Below are 19,769 nucleotides of genomic sequence, written 5' to 3' on the forward strand. Positions count from 1 at the left end.
GAGCTGCCGACAGAAACTGTAGATGCAGCTCGGCCCAGTGGCAAATTTGTTCGGCCTGCGCGGCTAGAGCTCTGCACTGAGTGCCGCCTTGTCGATTTATGTAGGCCACTGCTGTCGTGTTGTCCGACATCACTCTGACAGCCATCCTTCCAGGGTCACTTGAAAGGCCAGAAGCGCCTAAAACTCCGCTTTCAACTCTAGGCGGTTGATGGACCACTCCAACTCCTCGGGTGTCCATAGACCCTGGGCATGCTTCCCCTTGCAATGTGCGCCCCAGCCTTTCAGATTGGCATCTGTCACCACTAGGCACCAATCGGGGAATGCCAGCGGCATTCCTCGCCGCAGCATGCTGTCTGAGAGCCACCACTCCATGCTGAGTCGGGCCGCAGGGAGCCAAGAGAGTCTGATTGGTAATCCTTAGATACTGGAGACCATCTTTGGAGCAGAGCATACTGTAGAGGTCTCAGGTGCGCTCTCGCCCAGGGCACCAGTTCCATGGTGGCCGTCATCGATCCAAGCAGCTGGACAATGTCCCAAGCTCGCGGGTGGGGCATCCTCTGGAGCAGACGGACCTGATTCTGAAGCTTGCACCGCCTTTGCTCGGGTAGGTACACATACCCCGAGGCTGTGTCGAACCTGGCCCCAAATATTCTAGAGACTGCGAGGGGATCAGGTGACTTTTGGCCAAATTGACGACCCAGCCCAGAGATTGAAGTACTGAGACCACTCTGGCTGTTACATGCTGACTCTCTGCAGCAGAGTTTGCTCGAATGAGCCAGTCGTCCAGGTACGGGTGAACCCGAATACCCTCTCGCCTTAGAAAGGCAGCTACTACCACCATAACCTTCGAAAAGGTACAGGGAGCTGTGGCGAGGCCAAAAGGCAAGGCCCGGAACTGGAAATGCTTTCCCATCACCGCAAACCTCAGAAACTTCTGGTGCGGGTGCCAAATTGGAATGTGCAAGTAAGCTTCTTTCAGGTCCAGAGACGTGAGAAACTCTCCTGGCTGTACCGCCGCAATGACGGAGCTCAGGGTTTCCATGTGAAAATGCCGCACTCTCAGGGACTTGTTTAATTCTTTTAAGTCCAGAAAAGGGCGAAAAGACCCTCCTTTTCGCAGCACCACAAAGTAGATGGAGTAGCGGCCGCAGCCGTGTTCGGCAGGAGGTACTGGGGACACGGCCCCTATCTGAATCAGACCTTGTAGTCTCCTCTACCGCCGCCCGTGTGGCGGCAGAACCGCATCGGGACTCCACAAACACTTCTCTTACAGGGGCGTCAAATTCTATTCTGTAACCGTCTCTGATCAGGTCCAAGACCCACTGATCTGAGGAAATGTTGGCCCACTCCTCGGCAAAGAGGGAAAGACGTCCTCCGATGACAGGACTCGGGGAGAGGGCCGGTGCACCATCGAGAGGGTCGCCCCTGAACTCCAGGCCTTGAGCCAGTGGCTGTGGAACGTTTGTCCGAGCGAAAGGAGTTCCTCTGCTGAAAACGGACATGAGAAGTGAACCCAGCAGAACGCCCCGGGCAGTACCTTCGAGCTTCAAAGAAGCGAGGTCTGTAAGAGGAGTGGTCTGCCGCACCCTTAGAGGAAGGCCGAGGCCTATCTTCGAGCAAGCGCTGGGGTTTAGCCTCACCCAGGCCCTTCACAGTTTTCTCCAACTCCTCACCAAACAGGAGAAGGCCTTGAAAGGGCAACTTCACCAACCTTTGCTTAGAGGCCATGTCTGCCGCCCAATGCCGTAGCCAAAGAAGACGGCGAGCCGCCACTGCTACTTCCATGTGTTTAGCCGAAGCTCTGACAATATCATAAAGGGCGTCAGCAAGAAAGGACAAGGCCGACTCCATCCGCGAAGCCACATCTGAAAAGGGCTCCGCTCCATCACCGGGCTGTTCCACTGCCTGTTGCAACCAACCCAGGCAGGCTCTAGCAGCATAACAACTGCATGCAGTCGCCCGAATAGCGAGACCTGCAATTTCAAATGACCGTTTAAGTGCTGATTCCAGTCTACGGTCTTGAATATCCTTCAGGGCAACACCTCCTTCAACAGGGAGGGTAGTTCTCTTTGTCACAGCTGTGACTAGGGCATCCACTTTAGGCATAGCAAAGTGAGCCATATGCTCCTCACTCAGAGGGTATAATTGCCCCATAGCCCTGGAAACTTTCAAAGGTCCCTCGGGGTCAGCCCATTGAGCCGAAATAAGCTCTTGGATGGAGTCATGCAAAGGAAAGGCTCGAGCAGGCTTTTTGGTACTAGCCATCCTAGGATTCACAGAGGAGGCTGTGCCACTGGCAGGGTCCTCAATAGAGAGAGCCTGCAGGGCATCAGAAATAAGCGCTGGCAGCTCATCACGGTGGAAAATCCTCACCGCGGAGGGATCGTCCAGATCCTGAGTCACTTCTGCACCAGACTCTGGCTCCTCAGACCATGAAGGCCTGCCAGAGTCCTCCGAATCCTCGCAGCCCGACCACGTGGGGGGGAAAAAGGAGGTGCAGCACTCTCTGAAGGAGAATGAGCCCTTCTGCGCTTCATATTCTGCCAATTATCAGGGAATAACGCCTCAGAGGGCATACCCAGACTAGAATCCACCGGGGGGGGGGGGGGGGGGGGGGGGGGAGGGCATTAGAAGAGGTCCGTGCCGGGCTTTGTGGGAGAGCTCTTTTAAGCATGTATGCTTTATGCATTAATAAGACAAAATCAGGTGAGAAAAATTCACCCTGGGCACCCGGATCTCTGCCGGGGCTAGTAGCTCCCATATCAGCCTCACTCCGAGGCCTCCCCCCGGGCTCAGGACTCTCCGTCTCAGCGGAGGTCGCGCCATGTGGTAAATTCAAAATGGCGCCCGCTGCCAGCTCAGAGCGTGAAGAATCGTCGCTCGCCATGCTCGGGCCGGCTCTAACGTCTGTACAGCACGATTTACAGAGCCCCGCTGCTGATCTGCGCTTGCCACACTTGGAACAGCGCTTTACTGTCTCCGCAGCCATCGCCGAAAACGGCGGTAAAATTCAAAATGGCGGTTCGCGCCAAAATCGCCCCGATCGCGGGCCCACCCCAGAGGAGTCAGAAAACACTCTTACCTCACTGGACCGAGTATCACAGCTCCGGTCCCACAGAAAAAGGCAAGGAAAAACCTCTGTTCCAGCGTCTAAGCGCCAAAGCGCGACGCAACTTTTTTTTTTTTTTTTTTTTAATGCTGTGAGGAAAGCAGAGGTAAATAGAACTCCGGAGGCTCAGGTGAGTGGGAAAGGCAGGGAAAGGGCGAACCTATGTGCCTGCATCCACTGTTGGTGGGGAAGGACAGGTAAAGCTAAGCAATGTGTCCACATCCACGGAGTTATGGGTAAGGCAGGGAAAGGGCGAACCTATGTGCCTTTAAAATGAAGCTGCTATAGCCTCCAACACTCCTGCTAACAACTGGCAAAAGCACAGGAGCAACCTCCAGGCAGATTTTAGATGGAGCTCGAAGAAGCTGCAGCCACTCTGCTAGGGGAGATAGAGAATACTGAAGAGAGGCAGTGGAGCAAGCTGGTATGAGGCACTGAAAAAAGTGTGCTCTCTATCTCCCTCTGCTGGTTGATGGACACAACCCATCTGTAATGGCTGCATCTGCTTGATTACAAGGAAAAGAGGTTTTAATACCTCTGTATAAGACGTTGGTGAGGCCCCACCTGGAGTATTGTGTTCAGTTTTGGAGGCCGCATCTTGTGAAGGATGTGAAAAAAATGGAAGGGGTGCAAAGAAAGGCTACGAGAATGGTATGGGATTTGCGTTGCAAGACGTATGAGGAGAGACTTGCAGACCTGAACATGTATACCCTGGAGGAGAGGAGAAACAGGGGTGATACGATACAGACGTTCAAATATTTGAAAGGTATTAATCTGCAAACGAACCTTTTCCGGAGAAGGGAAGGTGGTAGAACGAGAGGACATGAAATGAGATTGAAGGGGGGCCAGACTCAAAAAAAATGTCAGGAAGTATCTTTTCACGGAGAGAGTGGTGGATGCTTGGAATGCCCTCCCGCGGGAGGTGGTGGAGAGGAAAACGGTAACGGAATTCAAACATGTGTGGGTTAAACATAAAGGAATCCTGCTCAGAAGGAAGGGATCCCCAGAAGCTTAGCTGGTGGTGGGAAGCAGGGCAGACTTATACGGTCTGTGCCAGAGCCGGTGGTGAGAGGCGGGGCGGGTGGTTGGGAGGTGGGGATAGTGCTGGGCAGACTTATACGGTCTGTGCCCTGAAAAAGACAGGTACAAATCAAGGTAAGGTATACACAAAAAATGACACGCGAGTTTATCTTGTTGGGCAGACTGGGTGGACCGTGCAGGTCTTTTTCTGCAGTCATCTACTATGTTACTCTACCTTTCCCCAACCTTGTACTAACAAACTAGTAAACATTAGCAGATCAATAGTTTGCTATTGTAGGGAATGGCTGTTTGGAAAAATAAATAAATACAAAATAAAAGCCTGCTCTCCTTTTGCAATTTTTGTCTTCAAGTGAGGAGGAGACCAAAGCAGATATCTGGTGCACGTAACAAAGCTGATGGTCCTGGACTGCTGAAGAGTGGCTGAATAAAGCGAATGCTACATACCTGTAGAAGGTATTCTCCGAGGACAGCAGGCTGATTGTTCTCACTGATGGGTGACGTCCACGGCAGCCCCTCCAATCGGAATCTTCACTAGCAAAAGCCTTTGCTAGCACCGCGCATGCGCGGCCGTCTTCCCGCCCGAAACCGGCTCGTGCCGGCCAGTCTCATATGTAGCAAGACAAAGACTAGGGAAGACACAACTCCAAAGGGGAGGCGGGTAGGTTTGTGAGAACAATCAGCCTGCTGTCCTCGGAGAATACCTTCTACAGGTATGTAGCATTCGCTTTCTCCGAGGACAAGCAGGCTACTTGTTCTCACTGATGGGGTATCCCTAGCCCCCAGGCTCACTCAAAACAACCACCATGGTCAATTGGGCCTCGCAACGGCGAGGACATAACTGAGATTGACCTAAAAAAAATTTACCAACTAACTGAGAGTGCAGCCTGGAACAGAACAAACATGGACCTAGGGGGGTGGAGTTGGATTCTAAACCCCGAACAGATTCTGAAGCACTGACTGCCCGAACCGACTGTCGCGTCGGGTATCCTGCTGCAGACAGTAATGAGATGTGAATGTGTGGACAGATGACCACGTCGCAGCTTTGCAAATCTCTTCAATAGTGGCTGACTTCAAGTGGGCTACCGACGCTGCCATGGCTCTAACATTATGAGCCGTGACATGACCCTCAAGAGCTAGCCCAGCCTGGGCGTAAGTGAAGGAAATGCAATCTGCTAGCCAATTGGATATGGTGCGTTTTCCCACAGCCACTCCCCTCCTGTTGGGATCAAAAGAAACAAACAATTGGGCGGACTGTCTGTTGGGCTGTGTCCGCTCCAGATAGAAGGCCAATGCTCTCTTGCAGTCCAATGTGGGCAGCTGACGTTCAGCAGGGCAGGAATGAGGACGGGGAAAGAATGTTGGCAAGACAATTGACTGGTTCAGATGGAACTCCGACACAACCTTTGGCAAGAACTTAGGGTGAGTGCGGAGGACTACTCTGTTATGATGAAATTTGGTGTAAGGGGCCTGGGCTACCAGGGCCTGAAGCTCACTGACTCTACGAGCTGAAGTAACTGCCACCAAGAAAATGACCTTCCAGGTCAAGTACTTCAGATGGCAGGAATTCAGTGGCTCAAAAGGAGGTTTCATCAGCTGGGTGAGAATGACATTGAGATTCCATGACACTGTAGGAGGCTTGACAGGGGGCTTTGACAAAAGCAAACCTCTCATGAAGCGAACAACTAAAGGCTGTCCTGAGATCGGCTTACCTTCCACACGGTAATGGTATGCACTGATTGCACTAAGGTGAACCCTTACAGAGTTGGTCTTGAGACCAGACTCAGACAAGTGCAGAAGGTATTCAAGCAGGTTCTGTGTAGGACAAGAGCGAGGATCTAGGGCCTTGCTGTCACACCAGACGGCAAACCTCCTCCATAGAAAGAAGTAACTCCTCTTAGTGGAATCTTTCCTGGAAGCAAGCAAGATGCGGGAGACACCCTCTGACAGACCCAAAGAGGCAAAGTCTACGCTCTCAACATCCAGGCCGTGAGAGCCAGGGACCAGAGGTTGGGATGCAGAAGCGCCCCTTCGTCCTGCGTGATGAGGGTCGGAAAACACTCCAATCTCCACGGTTCTTCGGAGGACAACTCCAGAAGAAGAGGAAACCAGATCTGACGCGGCCAAAAAGGAGCAATCAGAATCATGGTGCCTCGGTCTTGCTTGAGTTTCAACAAAGTCTTCCCCACCAGAGGTATGGGAGGATAAGCATACAGCAGGCCCTCCCCCCAATCCAGGAGGAAGGCATCCGATGCCAGTCTGCTGTGGGCCTGAAGCCTGGAACAGAACTGAGGGACTTTGTGGTCGGCTCGAGATGCGAAGAGGTCTACCAAGGGGGTGCCCCACACCTGAAAGATCTGTCGCACTACACGGGAATTGAGCGACCACTCGTGAGGTTGCATAATCCTGCTCAACCTGTCGGCCAGACTGTTGTTTACGCCTGCCAGATATGTGGCTTGGAGCACCATGCCGAGGCGGCGAGCCCAGGGCCACATGCTGACGGCTTCCTGACACAGGGGGCGAGATCCGGTGCCCCCCTGCTTGTTGACGTAATACATGGCAACCTGGTTGTCTGTCTGAATTTGGATAATTTGGTGGGACAGCCGATCTCTGAAAGCCTTCAGAGCGTTCCAGATCGCTCGTAACTCCGGAAGATTGATCTGCAGATCGTGTTCCTGGAGGGACCAGGTTCCTTGGGTGTGAAGCCCATCGACATGAGCTCCCCATCCCAGGAGAGACGCATCCGTGGTCAGCACTTTTTGTGGCTGAGGAATTTGGAAAGGACGTCCCAGAGTCAAATTGGACCAAATCGTCCACCAATACAGGGATTTGAGAAAACTCGTGGACAGGTGGATCACGTCTTCTAGATCCCTAGCAGCCTGAAACCACTGGGAAGCTAGGGTCCATTGAGCAGATCTCATGTGAAGGCGGGCCATGGGAGTCACATGGACTGTGGAGGCCATGTGGCCCAGCAATCTCAACATCTGCCGAGCTGTGATCTGCTGTGACGCTCGCACCCGCGAGACGAGGGACAACAAGTTGTTGGCTCTCGCCTCTGGGAGATAGGCGCGAGCAGTCCGAGAATCCAGCAGAGCTCCTATGAATTCGAGTTTCTGCACTGGGAGAAGATGGGACTTTGGATAATTTATCACAAACCCCAGTAGCTCCATGAGGCGAATAGTCATCTGCATGGACTGCAGGGCTCCTGCCTCGGATGTGTTCTTCACCAGCCAATCGTCGAGATATGGGAACACGTGCACCCCCAGCCTGCGAAGTGCCGCTGCTACTACAGCCAAGCACTTTGTGAACACCCTGGGCGCAGAGGCGAGCCCAAAGGGTAGCACACAGTACTGGAAGTGACGTGTGCCCAGCTGAAATCGCAGATACTGCCTGTGAGCTGGCAGTATCGGGATGTGCGTGTAGGCATCCTTCAAGTCCAGAGAGCATAGCCAATCGTTTTCCTGAATCATGGGAAGAAGGGTGCCCAGGGAAAGCATCCTGAACTTTTCTTTGACCAGATATTTGTTCAGGGCCCTTAGGTCTAGGATGGGACGCATCCCCCCTGTTTTCTTTTCCACAAGGAAGTACCTGGAATAGAATCCCAGCCCTTCTTGCCCGGATGGCACGGGCTCAACCGCATTGGCGCTGAGAAGGGCGGAGAGTTCCTCTGCAAGTACCTGCTTGTGCTGGAAGCTGTAAGACTGAGCTCCCGGTGGACAATTTGGAGGTTTTGAGGCCAAATTGAGGGTGTATCCTTGCCGGACTATTTGGAGAACCCACTGATCGGAGGTTATGAGAGGCCACCTTTGGTGAAAAGTGTTCAACCTCCCTCCGACTGGCAGGTCGCCCGGCACTGACACTTGGATGTCGGCTATGCTCTGCTGGAGCCAGTCAAAAGCTCGACACTTGCTTTTGCTGGGGAGCCGCGGGGCCTTGCTGAGGCGCACGCTGCTGACGAGAGCGAGCGCGCTGGGGCTTAGCCTCGGCCGCAGGCTGTCGAGAAGGAGGATTGTACCTACGCTTACCAGAAGAGTAGGGAACAGTCTTCCTTCCCCCATAAAAACGTCTACCTGTGGAGGTAGAGGCTGAAGGCTGCCGGCGGGAGAACTTGTCGAATGCGGTGTCCCACTGGTGGAGCTGCTCTACCACCTGCTCGACTTTTTCTCCAAAAATGTTATCCGCACGGCAAGGCGAGTCCGCAATCCGCTGCTGGATTCTATTCTCCAGGTCGGAGGCACGCAGCCATGAGAGTCTGCGCATCACCACACCTTGAGCAGCAGCCCTGGATGCAACATCAAAGGTGTCATACACCCCCCTCTGGCCAGGAATTTTCTGCACGCCTTCAGCTGCCTGACCACCTCCTGAAATGGCTTGGCTTGCTCAGGGGGGAGCGCATCCACCAAGCCCGCCAACTGCCGCACATTGTTCCGCATGTGTATGCTCGTGTAGAGCTGGTAAGACTGAATTTTGGCCACGAGCATAGAAGAATGGTAGGCCTTCCTCCCAAAGGAGTCCAAGGTTCTAGAGTCCTTGCCCGGGGGCGCCGAAGCATGCTCCCTAGAACTCTTGGCCTTCTTTAGGGCCAAATCCACAACTCCAGAGTCGTGAGGCAACTGAGTGCGCATCAGCTCTGGGTCCCCATGGATCCGGTACTGGGACTCAATCTTCTTGGGAATGTGGGGGTTAGTTAAAGGCGTGGTCCAGTTCGCCAGCAATGTCTTTTTTAGGACATGATGCATGGGTACTGTGGACGCTTCCTTAGGTGGAGAAGGATAGTCCAGGAGCTCAAACATTTCAGCCCTGGGCTCGTCCTCCACAACCACCGGGAAGGGGATGGCCGTAGACATCTCCCGGACAAAGGAAGCGAAAGACAGACTCTCGGGAGGAGAAAGCTGTCTTTCAGGAGAGGGAGTGGGATCAGAAGGAAGACCCTCAGACTCCTCGTCAGAGAAATATCTGAAGTCTCCTTCGTCTTCCCACGAGGCCTCACCCTCAGTGTCAGACACAAGTTCACGAACCTGTGTCTGCAACCGTGCCCGGCTCGACTCCGTGGAACCACGGCCACGGTGGGGGCGTCGAGAGGTAGACTCCCTCGCCCGCACCGGCGAAGCTCCCTCCGCCGACGTAGTCGGGGAGCCTTCCTGGGAGGCGACCGCAGTCGGTACCGACGCCGGAGACCTCACCCCGGGCGATGGACCAGCCGGTGCCACGCTCGACGGTACCGGTGGCGCAAGCACCCCCGGTACCGGAGGGGTAGGGCGCAACAGCTCTCCCAGGATCTCCGGAGGCTCTCGTTCAGAGCGGCTGCAGAAAAAGGCATGGAGGTCGATGCAGGCGTCGATGTCAGAGTCTGTTCCGGGCGTGGAGGCTGTTCCGGGCTGTCCAGAGTGGAGCACATCGACACCTCTTGGACAGAGGGTGAGCGGTCCTCTCGGTGCCGATGCCTGCTGGGTGCCGACTCCCTCGGCGACCCAGAGCTCTCGGTGCCGACACGGGAAGGGGACCGGTGTCGATGCTTCTTCGACTTCTTGCGAAGCATGTCACCGGAGCTTCCCGGCACCGACGAGGACGTAGAATCCAGCCGTCTCTTCCTCGGGGCCGAGGCCGAAGAAGGTCAGTCTCGGGGGGGCTGTACCGCAGGAGCCCTCAGGGTAGGGGGAGACCCACCCGAAGGCTCACCGCCACCAGCAGGGGAATGGACAGCCCTCACCTGCACTCCAGACGAAGCACCACCATCCGACGACATCAGCAGACGAGGTCCCGGTACCACCAACGTCGATACAGTTGTCCGATGTCTCAGCGCCGATGCAGAGGGCCGATGCCTCGATGCACTGGCAGCCGAGGATGAAGGTCTGGACGCTGAAGACGTCGATGCACTCGATACCCCCGGTGCCGATGCCGACGAAGAGCCCGAGAACAAAATGTTCCACTGGGCTAACCTCGCTACCTGAGTCCGCTTTTGTAAAAGGGAACACAGACTACAGGCCTGAGGGCGGTGCCCAGCCCCCAGACACTGAAGACACGACGCGTGCCTGTCAGTGAGCGAGATTACCCGGGCGCACTGGGTGCACTTCTTGAAGCCGCTGGAAGGCTTCGATGTCATGGGCGGAAAAATCACGCCGGCGAGATCAAAACTCGAAATGACGAAAATTGGCACCACAAAAATAGGGAGAAGAAAATTTCGACCGAGGCCTAACTGAGGCCTACCCCGACGACGAAAGAAAACTTACCGGGGCGAAAAGCTCGAAATACGGGAAGGAAAAAAACCCAAACAGGCTCTTACCGAACACTTTTTAAACTTTCTGAGAAGAAACGAGTCGAAAACGATGCGCGAGGTCAACTTTCCGGGGCACGAACGGCGAAACACGACCGAACCGAGCGCGGACAAAAGAAGACTGGCCGGCACGAGCCGGTTTCGGACGGGAAGACGGCCGCGCATGCGCGGTGCGCATTGGCGCGCGAGGGCTAGCAAAGGCTTTTGCTAGTGAAGATTCCGATTGGAGGGGCTGCCGTGGACGTCACCCATCAGTGAGAACAAGCAGCCTGCTTGTCCTCGGAGAAAATACATATATACATAAACACACACCACATACATTTTATCTACTTCCTCAATAGGATCATCAGTATACAGAAGCAGGAAAACAAAATGCCATTAAGCTGCCTAGTATCATTAATTACTACAAGTAAAATAGTGCAGCAGTTCCAAATTTTCAATACAGTTCAACATGATCCACTCATGATTTCACTATAGAAGTACTTCCATAAAACCTGTCTCATAGCCTGCAAAAAGGACAACATATGCTCTCTCAGTGATTGCATAAGCTCACATTGTTATTCCAATGTATCTTGTTGAACTGGTAAATAACTGCTGTTTTATTCTATTTGTAAAGAAGAGGAGTTGATTTGCTTCATGCTAGCAAGCTAAGCCCTTTTTTGTTTTTAAGGAATAATCCAACAGAGCAGGATGGCAATAATGATCTGCAGTGTCTCATAGCAAAAACATTACCTGAATCATAGATAATTCTTTTCTTCCTGATGGTCTGCTTCTGTTTTGGATCATTGCCTCTTGCTGGACTCTTCAACTAGTAGTGAAAAAGTAGATCAGTTAAACTATAAGTAGGGATTCTGATTTTGGGTTTTATGTTCAACATATTGATGACCTTATATAAATCATATACAAATAAAAACCTTAATATACAAAAATCCACAGTATCAGATCTTATACAAAAAAAAAATCAAAAAAATGAAGTCAGTCATCACATTTTTCATTGTTTTTCCCCTCTGCCTCTTTCCAAACCCTCTTCTTATGACAAACCTTGGGGGCAACGAGTCCAAATATGGGCTCCAGAGCTTCAAAAATCTATAGTTTTATGTTTATAAGATCCCCTCACCTCCTTCGCCTCCCATGTTATCAAAGTATGTACCAGACTGAGCCAGTGCCAAAATATAGGTGGGTACGCTGAGGTTCAAGACTGCAATATACATTTTCATGCCAAAAAGCACAATTTCCAAAACAGCAAAGTACTGGTGGCAGTAGAGCCGAGAGAGTATCCTGGCCAGTCCAACACCAGTTGTGCCGGAGCACCCCCAATCCTACAACACAAAATTTACTCCAGGTATGTGACCACTTTGCTCCATTACCACAACGCAGTCCCAAAAAGCATGGTAAAAAGTATTAACTGACACTTCACATTTTAAGCAAAGAGGCGATGGCAAGCCACCCGCGCAAAAAACAAACGAGCTTGAGAACAATAAGCTCAAAATAGGACTCGAAAAGAACATTCTCTGTAGCTGGCATTGCTAGTGAGTCGCGGTATGCCCTGAATAGTCAATAATATATCCCATGAATCCAAGGGTACACCAAGGTCTCTCTCCCATTTATGTCGAAGGGTTTCTAAATCTCTAGAACTCTCAAACTTCCACAAGGCCTTATGAAGCCCTGAGACAGTAGTCATAGTAGGTAAGATAGCATCAAAAAAACACCCGCATACTGATCCCAATATGAAGCCTCAGGGAGTCCTTAGATAAGGAACGTCTGTGTTTTAACTGGCAATAAGCAAATTTATCTCCCCATTGAAGACACTCCTGAGCTCTCAGCTGTGCTAGTGGCCGGAAAACTTGACTATCCAAACCAGGTTGAAAAGTAGGATGGCCTCGCAGGGAGAACAGATCAGTAACATGCAGATCTCTAACTAGTCCCCTCACTAATATACGCCACGCCTCTCTCAAAGAGACTAAAAGCACACTCTTTCTCAGATTCCTAGGAATTAAAGATCGATCCACCTGCAGTAGAGAGAGCAAGTTGAAAGGGGCAAAGTAAGCCGTCTCAAACTCCAAAGGGGTAAAACAGCTTTGGGGAAAAAAGCCAATCACTGATATGTCATAACAAATAGGCAGTATTATACAACTTCAAATTAGGCAAACCCATCCCTCCCGGAGTCCAATTCCCCAACAGGTATTGGTAACGCAATTTTGGCTTCTTTTTCATCCAACAGAAGCGTTGAACCACTTGATAGAACTTCTGAAAGCATATATAGCCATCTAGGCAAAATCACCATCCTAATAAGACAAATTCACCCTGCTAAGGCAAAAGTAGCAACTGCCAACTTTCCAGCTACTGCTCTGTTTTCCCCACCATCCAACTCACATTGAGACAATATAGTTCAGCTACATTTGGTGTTAGTATTTTTTAAAAATCTATCCACCCACCACAACGGAAACCTCTCCGGCTACAGAAGTTTAACATCAGTGCTTCTGACTTAACTAGATTCAAATGGAACCCTGCAAAGTCTCCAATTTCAACAAAAGTCTCCAACAGAACACTCAAGGACCCGTGGGGTTCCGTTAATAGAACCAGCATAGGCCACCACTTTAAAAACCTCTTCTCCAATGGCAACCCCGTGAATTTCGGGATTAGAGTGGATATCACAAAGGATAGGATCTTGCGTTAAAACAAAGAGAAGAGGTGACAATGGGTATCCTTGCTGGGTCCCCCGCCCAATCAGAAAATCTCCAGAAACCTGTTCATTAACCATCATTAACGCATGCCAGAGTCTTCCGTGCATGCGCGGACTGATTTCCTGCCCGTCGCACGAGCGCGTCTCCTCAGTTAAATCAAAAAGCATACAAAATAACAACTCCAAAGGGGAGGTGGGCGGGTTTGTGAGAACAATCAGCCTGCTATCCTCAGAGAATACCTGCTACAGGTAAGTATCTTTGCTTTCTTCGAGGACAAGCAGGCTGCTTGTTCTCACATGTGGGGTGGGGTATCCCCAGCACCCAGGCTCACTCAAAACAATGAACATTGGTCAATTCGGCTTCGCAACGGCAAAGACATAACATAGGTTAACTATATACAGCTAGCTGAGAGTGCAGCCTGGAACAGAACAAAATGGGCCTAGGGGGGTGGAGTTAGATTCTAAACCCCAAACAGATTCTACAGCCCTGACTGCCCAAACCGACTGTCACAACAGGTATCCTGCTGAAGGCAGTAATGAGATGTGAATATGTGACCTGATGACCACGTTGCAGCCTTGCAAATCTCTTCAATGGAGGCTGACTTTAAGTGAGGCACCGACGCAGCCATGCCTCTAACATTATGAGCCTTGACATGGCCCTCCAGAGTCAGTCCAGCTTGGGGATAAGTGAAGGAAATGCAATCTGCTAGCCAACTGGAGATTGTGCGTTTTCCGATGGCGACTCCCCTCCTGTTGGGATTGAAAGAAACAAACAACTGGGTGGACTACCTGAAGGGCTTCGTCCACTCCACGTACAAGGCAAAAGCTCTCTTGCAGACCAAGGTGTACAAGCTGCTTTCGCCAGGGTAGGCATGAGGATGGAGAAAAAATGTTGGCAAGACAATAGACTGGTTCAGATGGAACTCCAACACCACCTACGGCAGGAACTTAGGGTGAGTGTGGAGGACTACTCTGTTGTGATAAAACTTAGTATAAGGTGCATGCACTACTAAGGCCTGAAGCTCAATGACCCTATGAGCTGAAGTAACAGCCACCAAGAAAATGACCTTCCAGGTCAAGTACTTCAGATGGCAGGAATTCAGTGGCTCAAAAGGAGCTTTCATCAGCTGGATGAGAACGACGTTGAGATCCTATGACACTGGTGGAAGTTTGACAGGGGGCTTTGACAAAAGCAAACCTCTCATGAAGCGAACAACTAAAGGCTGTCCAGAGATAGGTTTACCCTCTACACATCGATGACAAGCACTAATTGCACGGAGGTGAACCCTCACGGAGTTGGTCTTGAGACCAGACTCTGACAAGTGTAGAAGGTATTCAAACAGGGTCTGTGTAGGACAAGAAAGAGGATCTAGGGCAGTGATAGCGAACCTAGGGCATGCGTGCCAGAGAGGGCACGCAGAGCCCTCTCTGTTGGCACGCGCACCGTCACTGGTCCGTCCACCCTCCCTTCCACCAAGCACCAGGCCGCCCGCCCGCCGTCCCTCCGAGCATCAGGGCCCCCCCTCCTCCGAAATTTAAAAGGCATACCTGGTCGGGGTTAAGGTGGCGTCGGCAGCGAAAAGTGTGTTGTTTGCTCAGAGCCTTTGGCCTTCTCTTCTGTCTCTCAAGCTCTGGAGAAATGAGGGCGGGACCAGAACTTGAGAGACAGAAGGGAAGACCGAAGGCGCGCCAAGCAAACAACACACTTTTGTTGCCGCTGCCGACGCCACCTTAACGACCAGGTATGCCTTTTAAATTTCGGAGGGCGGGCCCTGGTGCTCGGAGGGAGAGCGGCCTGGTGCTGGGTGGGAGGGAGGGGTGCCTGGACATGGATGGAGGGCAAGAAATGAAGAAGAAAGGAGGAAAGTAAAGAAATAAATGGAAAGGAAGCCCTGGAAACGGAGTTAAGAGAACAGATGGAGAGCAGCAGAATCAGAGACTAGGACCAATATGGATAGAAAAACAAAATCACCAGACAACAAAGGTAGAAAAAATCATTTTATTTTCATTTTAGTGTTTGGAATATGTCCAATTTGAGAATTTACATCTGCTGTCTTATTTTGCACTGGGTATACTGGAGCTGTAACAGCTTACAGAAATGATTTATAATGAAAAAAAATCATGTTATTTTTTTCTCCTATACTAGTATAATATTTTCAATGATGTCTGTTTATATGTGCCATGGCTGGTGTAAGGGGTGTGGCTATCATAGGGGTGGAGCCATATGTGGTGACCCCACCCATAATAAGTACCGGCACCTGTTATTCAGGTTAAATTGCCCTGTTGGCACTTTGCGATAAATAATTAGATTTTGGGTTGCTGTTTGGGCACTCGGTCTCTGAAAGGTTCGCCATCACTGATCTAGGGCCTTGCTGTCACACTAGACGGCAAACCTCCTCCATTTAAAAGAGTAACACCTCTTCGTGGAATCTTTCCTGGAAGCAAGACTCGGAAGACACCCTCTGAAAGACCCAAGGAGGCAAATTCTAAGGTCTCAACATCCAGGCCGTGACAGCCAGAGACTGGAGGTTAGGATGCAGAAGCAACCCCTCGTTCTGGGAGATGAGAATTGGAAAACACTCCAATCTCCAGGGTTCTTCGTAGAACAACTCCAGAAGAAGAGGGAACCAAATTTGGCGTGGTCAGAAGGGAACAATCAGAATCATGGTTCCGCGGTCTTGCTTGAGTTTAAGCAAAGTCTTTCCTATTAGAGGTATGGGAGGATACGCATACAGAAGGGCCTGAAGCCGGACCTTGTGATTCATCTGAGAGGCAAAAAGATCCACCGAGGGGGTGCCCCACGCTCGGAAGATCTTGCGGGCGACGCCCATATTCAACAACCACTTGTGAGGTTGCATTACCCTGCTCAGTCTGTCGGCCAGACTACTGTTTACGCCTGCCAGATAAGTGGCTTGGAGAAACATGCCATGACGGCGCGCGCAAAGCCACATCTGGCCAGCTTCCTGACAAAGAGGGCGAGATCCGGTGCCCCCTGCTTGTTGGTGTAATACATGGCAACCTGATTGTTGTCTGAATCAAGATGATTTGGTTGGACAGCCGATCTCTGAAAGCCTTCAGAGCGTTCCAGATCGCTCGCAATTCCAGAAGATTGATAGGGGCGATCAAGGAGGACAAAGCCGTAGCGGAGAAATTAAATGAATTCTTTGCTTCGGTCTTCACCGAGGAGGATTTGGGGGGGGACACCGGTGCCGGAAAGAATATTTGAAGCGGGGGAGTCGGAGAAACTAAACAAATTCTCTGTAACCTTGGAGGATGTAATGGGTCAGTTCAGCAAGCTGAAGAGTAGTAAATCACCGGGACCTGATGGTATTCATCCCAGAGTATTAATAGAACTAAAAAATGAACTTGCGGAGCTACTGTTAGAAATATGCAATCTGTCCCTAAAATCGAGTGTAGTACCGGAAGACTGGAGGGTAGCCAATGTTACTCCGATTTTTAAGAAGGGTTCCAGAGGAGATCCGGGAAATTATAGACCGGTGAGTCTGACGTCGGTGCCGGGCAAGATGGTGGAGGCTATTATTAAGAATAAAATTGCAGAGCATATACAAAAACATGGACTGATGAGACAAAGTCAGCACGGATTTAGTGAAGGGAAGTCTTGCCTCACCAATCTAATGCATTTTTTTGAGGGGGTAAGCAAACATGTGGACAATGGGGAGCCGGTTGATATTGTATATCTGGATTTTCAGAAGGCGTTTGACAAAGTGCCGCACGAAAGACTCCTGAAGAAATTGCAGAGCCATGGAATCGGAGGTAGGGTATTATTATGGATTAAGAACTGGTTGAAAGATAGGAAGCAGAGAGTAGGATTGCGTGGCCAGTATTCTCAGTGGAGGAGGGTAGTTAGTGGGGTCCCGCAGGGGTCTGTGCTGGGTCCCTTGCTTTTTAATGTATTTATAAATGACCTAGAGATGGGAATAACTAGTGAGGTAATTAAATTCGCCGATGACACAAAATTATTCAGGGTCGTCAAGTCGCAGGAGGAATGTGAACGATTACAGGAGGACCTTGCGAGACTGGGAGAATGGGCGTGCAAGTGGCAGATGAAGTTCAATGTTGACAAGTGCAAAGTGATGCATGTGGGTAAGAGGAACCCGAATTATAGCTACGTCTTGCAAGGTTCCGCGTTAGGAGTTACGGATCAAGAAAGGGATCTGGGTGTCGTCGTCGATGATACGCTGAAACCTTCTGCTCAGTGTGCTGCTGCGGCTAGGAAAGCGAATAGAATGTTGGGTGTTATTAGGAAGGGTATGGAGTCCAGGTGTGCGGATGTTATAATGCCGTTGTATCGCTCCATGGTGCGACCGCACCTGGAGTATTGTGTTCAGTACTGGTCTCCGTATCTCAAAAAAGATATAGTAGAATTGGAAAAGGTACAGCGAAGGGCGACGAAAATGATAGTGGGGATGGGACGACTTTCCTATGAAGAGAGGCTGAGAAGGCTAGGGCTTTTGAGCTTGGAGAAGAGACGGCTGAGGGGAGATATGATAGAAGTGTATAAAATAATGAGTGGAATGGATCGGGTGGATGTGAAGCGACTGTTCACGCTATCCAAAAATACTAGGACTAGAGGGCATGAGTTGAAGCTACAGTGTGGTAAATTTAAAACGAATCGGAGAAAATTTTTCTTCACCCAACGTGTAATTAGACTCTGGAATTCGTTGCCGGAGAACGTGGTACGGGCGGTTAGCTTGACGGAGTTTAAAAAGGGGTTAGATAGATTCCTAAAGGACAAGTCCATAGACCGCTATTAAATGGACTTGGAAAAATTCCGCATTTTTAGGTATAACTTGTCTGGAATGTTTTTACGTTTGGGGAGCGTGCCAGGTGCCCTTGACCTGGATTGGCCACTGTCGGTGACAGGATGCTGGGCTAGATGGACCTTTGGTCTTTCCCAGTATGGCACTACTTATGTACTTATGTACTGAAGAGCTTTTTCCTGAAAGGACCAGGCTCCTTGAGTGTGAAGCCCATCTATATGAGCTCCCCACCCCAGGTGGGATGCATCCGTCGTCAGCACTTTTTGTGGTTGAGGAATTTGGAATGGTCGCCCAATGGTACTAATAATTTCTATAGTGCTACTAGATTTACGCAGCACTGTACACATTATATACAGGTACTTTCTCTGTCCCTAATGGGCTCACAATCTAAGTTTTTTGTACCTGGGGCAATGGAGGGTTAAGTGACTTGCCCAAGGTCACAAGGAGCTGCAGTGGGAATTGAACCCAAGTTGCCAAGATCAAGGCCCGCTGCACTAACCATTAGGCTACTCCTCCACTCCAGTCATTCACATGGACTCCAGAGCACCTTCCTCCGATGTGCTCTTCACCAGCCAATCGTCAAGATAAGGAAACACATACACTTCCCAGTCTGTGTAGCGACACTGAGACTACTGCAAGGCACTTTGTAAATACCCTGGGCGCAGATGCTAGACCAAAAGGCAGTACATGGTCAAATTGGATCGGATCGTCCACCACTGAAGAGAATTCTGAAAATCGGTGGACAGTTGGATCACATCCTCTAGATCCTCCACAGCTTGATACCACTGGGAAGCTAGGGTCCGTTGAGCTGATCTCATGTGTAGACGTGCCATGGGTGTTACATGAACCGTGGAGGCCATAAGTCCCAGAAGTCTCAACATCTGCCGAGCCATGATCTGCTGAGACGCTCGAACTATGGACACCAGGGACAGGAGGCTGTCTACCCTTGCCTTGGGGAGATAAGCTTGAGCTGTCTTCGTGTCCAGCAGAGCTCCAATGAATTCCTATTTTTGGACTGGGGTGAGATGGGACTTGGGCCAGCACCTGAACAGTCATTCGCATGGACTCTAGAGCGCCTTCCTCCGAGGTGCTCTTCACCAGCCAATCGTCGAGATAAGGAAGCACATGCACTCCCAGTCTGCGTAGCGACGCTGCGACTACCGCAAGGCACTTTGTAAACACCCTGGGCGCAGATGCTTGACCAAAAGGCAGTACATGGTATTGAAAGTGCTGTGTTCCCAGCCGAAACTGAAGATAATTCCTGTGAGCTGGGAGTATCGAGATGTATGTGTAAGCATCCTTTAAGTCCAGACAGTATGGCCAATCGTGTTACTGAATCATGGGAAGAAGGGTGCCTAGTGAAACCATCCTGAACTTTTCTCGGACAATGAATCTGTTCAGGACTTAGGTCTAGGATAGGTCACATCCCCCTGTCTTTTTCTGCTCAAGAAAGTACTTGGAATAGAATCCCTGCACTTCCCCTGGTGGAACAGGTTCGACCGCATGAAGAAGGGCAGAGAGTTCCTCTGCAAGTACCTGCTTGTGCTGAGAGACAAGCGAATGAACTCTCTGTGTGCAATTTGGAGGTTTGGATACCAAATTGAGGGTGTATCCTAACTGGACTATTTGAAGAACCCACCGGTTGGAAGTTATGAAAGGCCACCTTTGGTGGAAAACTTTTAACAACCCCCCAACCAGCAAGTCGTCCAGCATGGACACTTTTATGGTGGCTATGTTCTGCTGGAGCCAGTCAAAAGCCTATCCCTTGCTTTTGCTGGGGAGCAGTAGGAGCCTTAGGCGCACGCTGTTGACGAGAACGAGCTCGCTGGGGTGTAGCCTGAGCAGGCTGGCAGGCCACCAGAGCATACCTATGCCTAGAAAAGA

At 50.8% G+C, this 19,769-nt stretch overlaps 1 protein-coding gene across 2 annotated transcripts in view; it reads right to left on the reverse strand.

Annotated features, from left to right (window-relative positions):
* RFC1 (replication factor C subunit 1) overlaps positions 1-19,769 on the reverse strand; it is a 348,859-nt gene that overhangs the window by 308,949 nt on the left and 20,141 nt on the right. For both annotated transcript variants that reach the window (XM_030191305.1, XM_030191306.1), the window contains exon 3: positions 11,154-11,229. In XM_030191305.1, the coding sequence (XP_030047165.1) occupies positions 11,154-11,229 (76 nt within the window). The remainder of the gene's footprint in view (positions 1-11,153; positions 11,230-19,769) is intronic.

The sequence above is a fragment of the Microcaecilia unicolor genome, chromosome 2 (genome assembly GCF_901765095.1).
Source record: "Microcaecilia unicolor chromosome 2, aMicUni1.1, whole genome shotgun sequence".
NCBI lineage: Eukaryota > Metazoa > Chordata > Amphibia > Gymnophiona > Siphonopidae > Microcaecilia > Microcaecilia unicolor.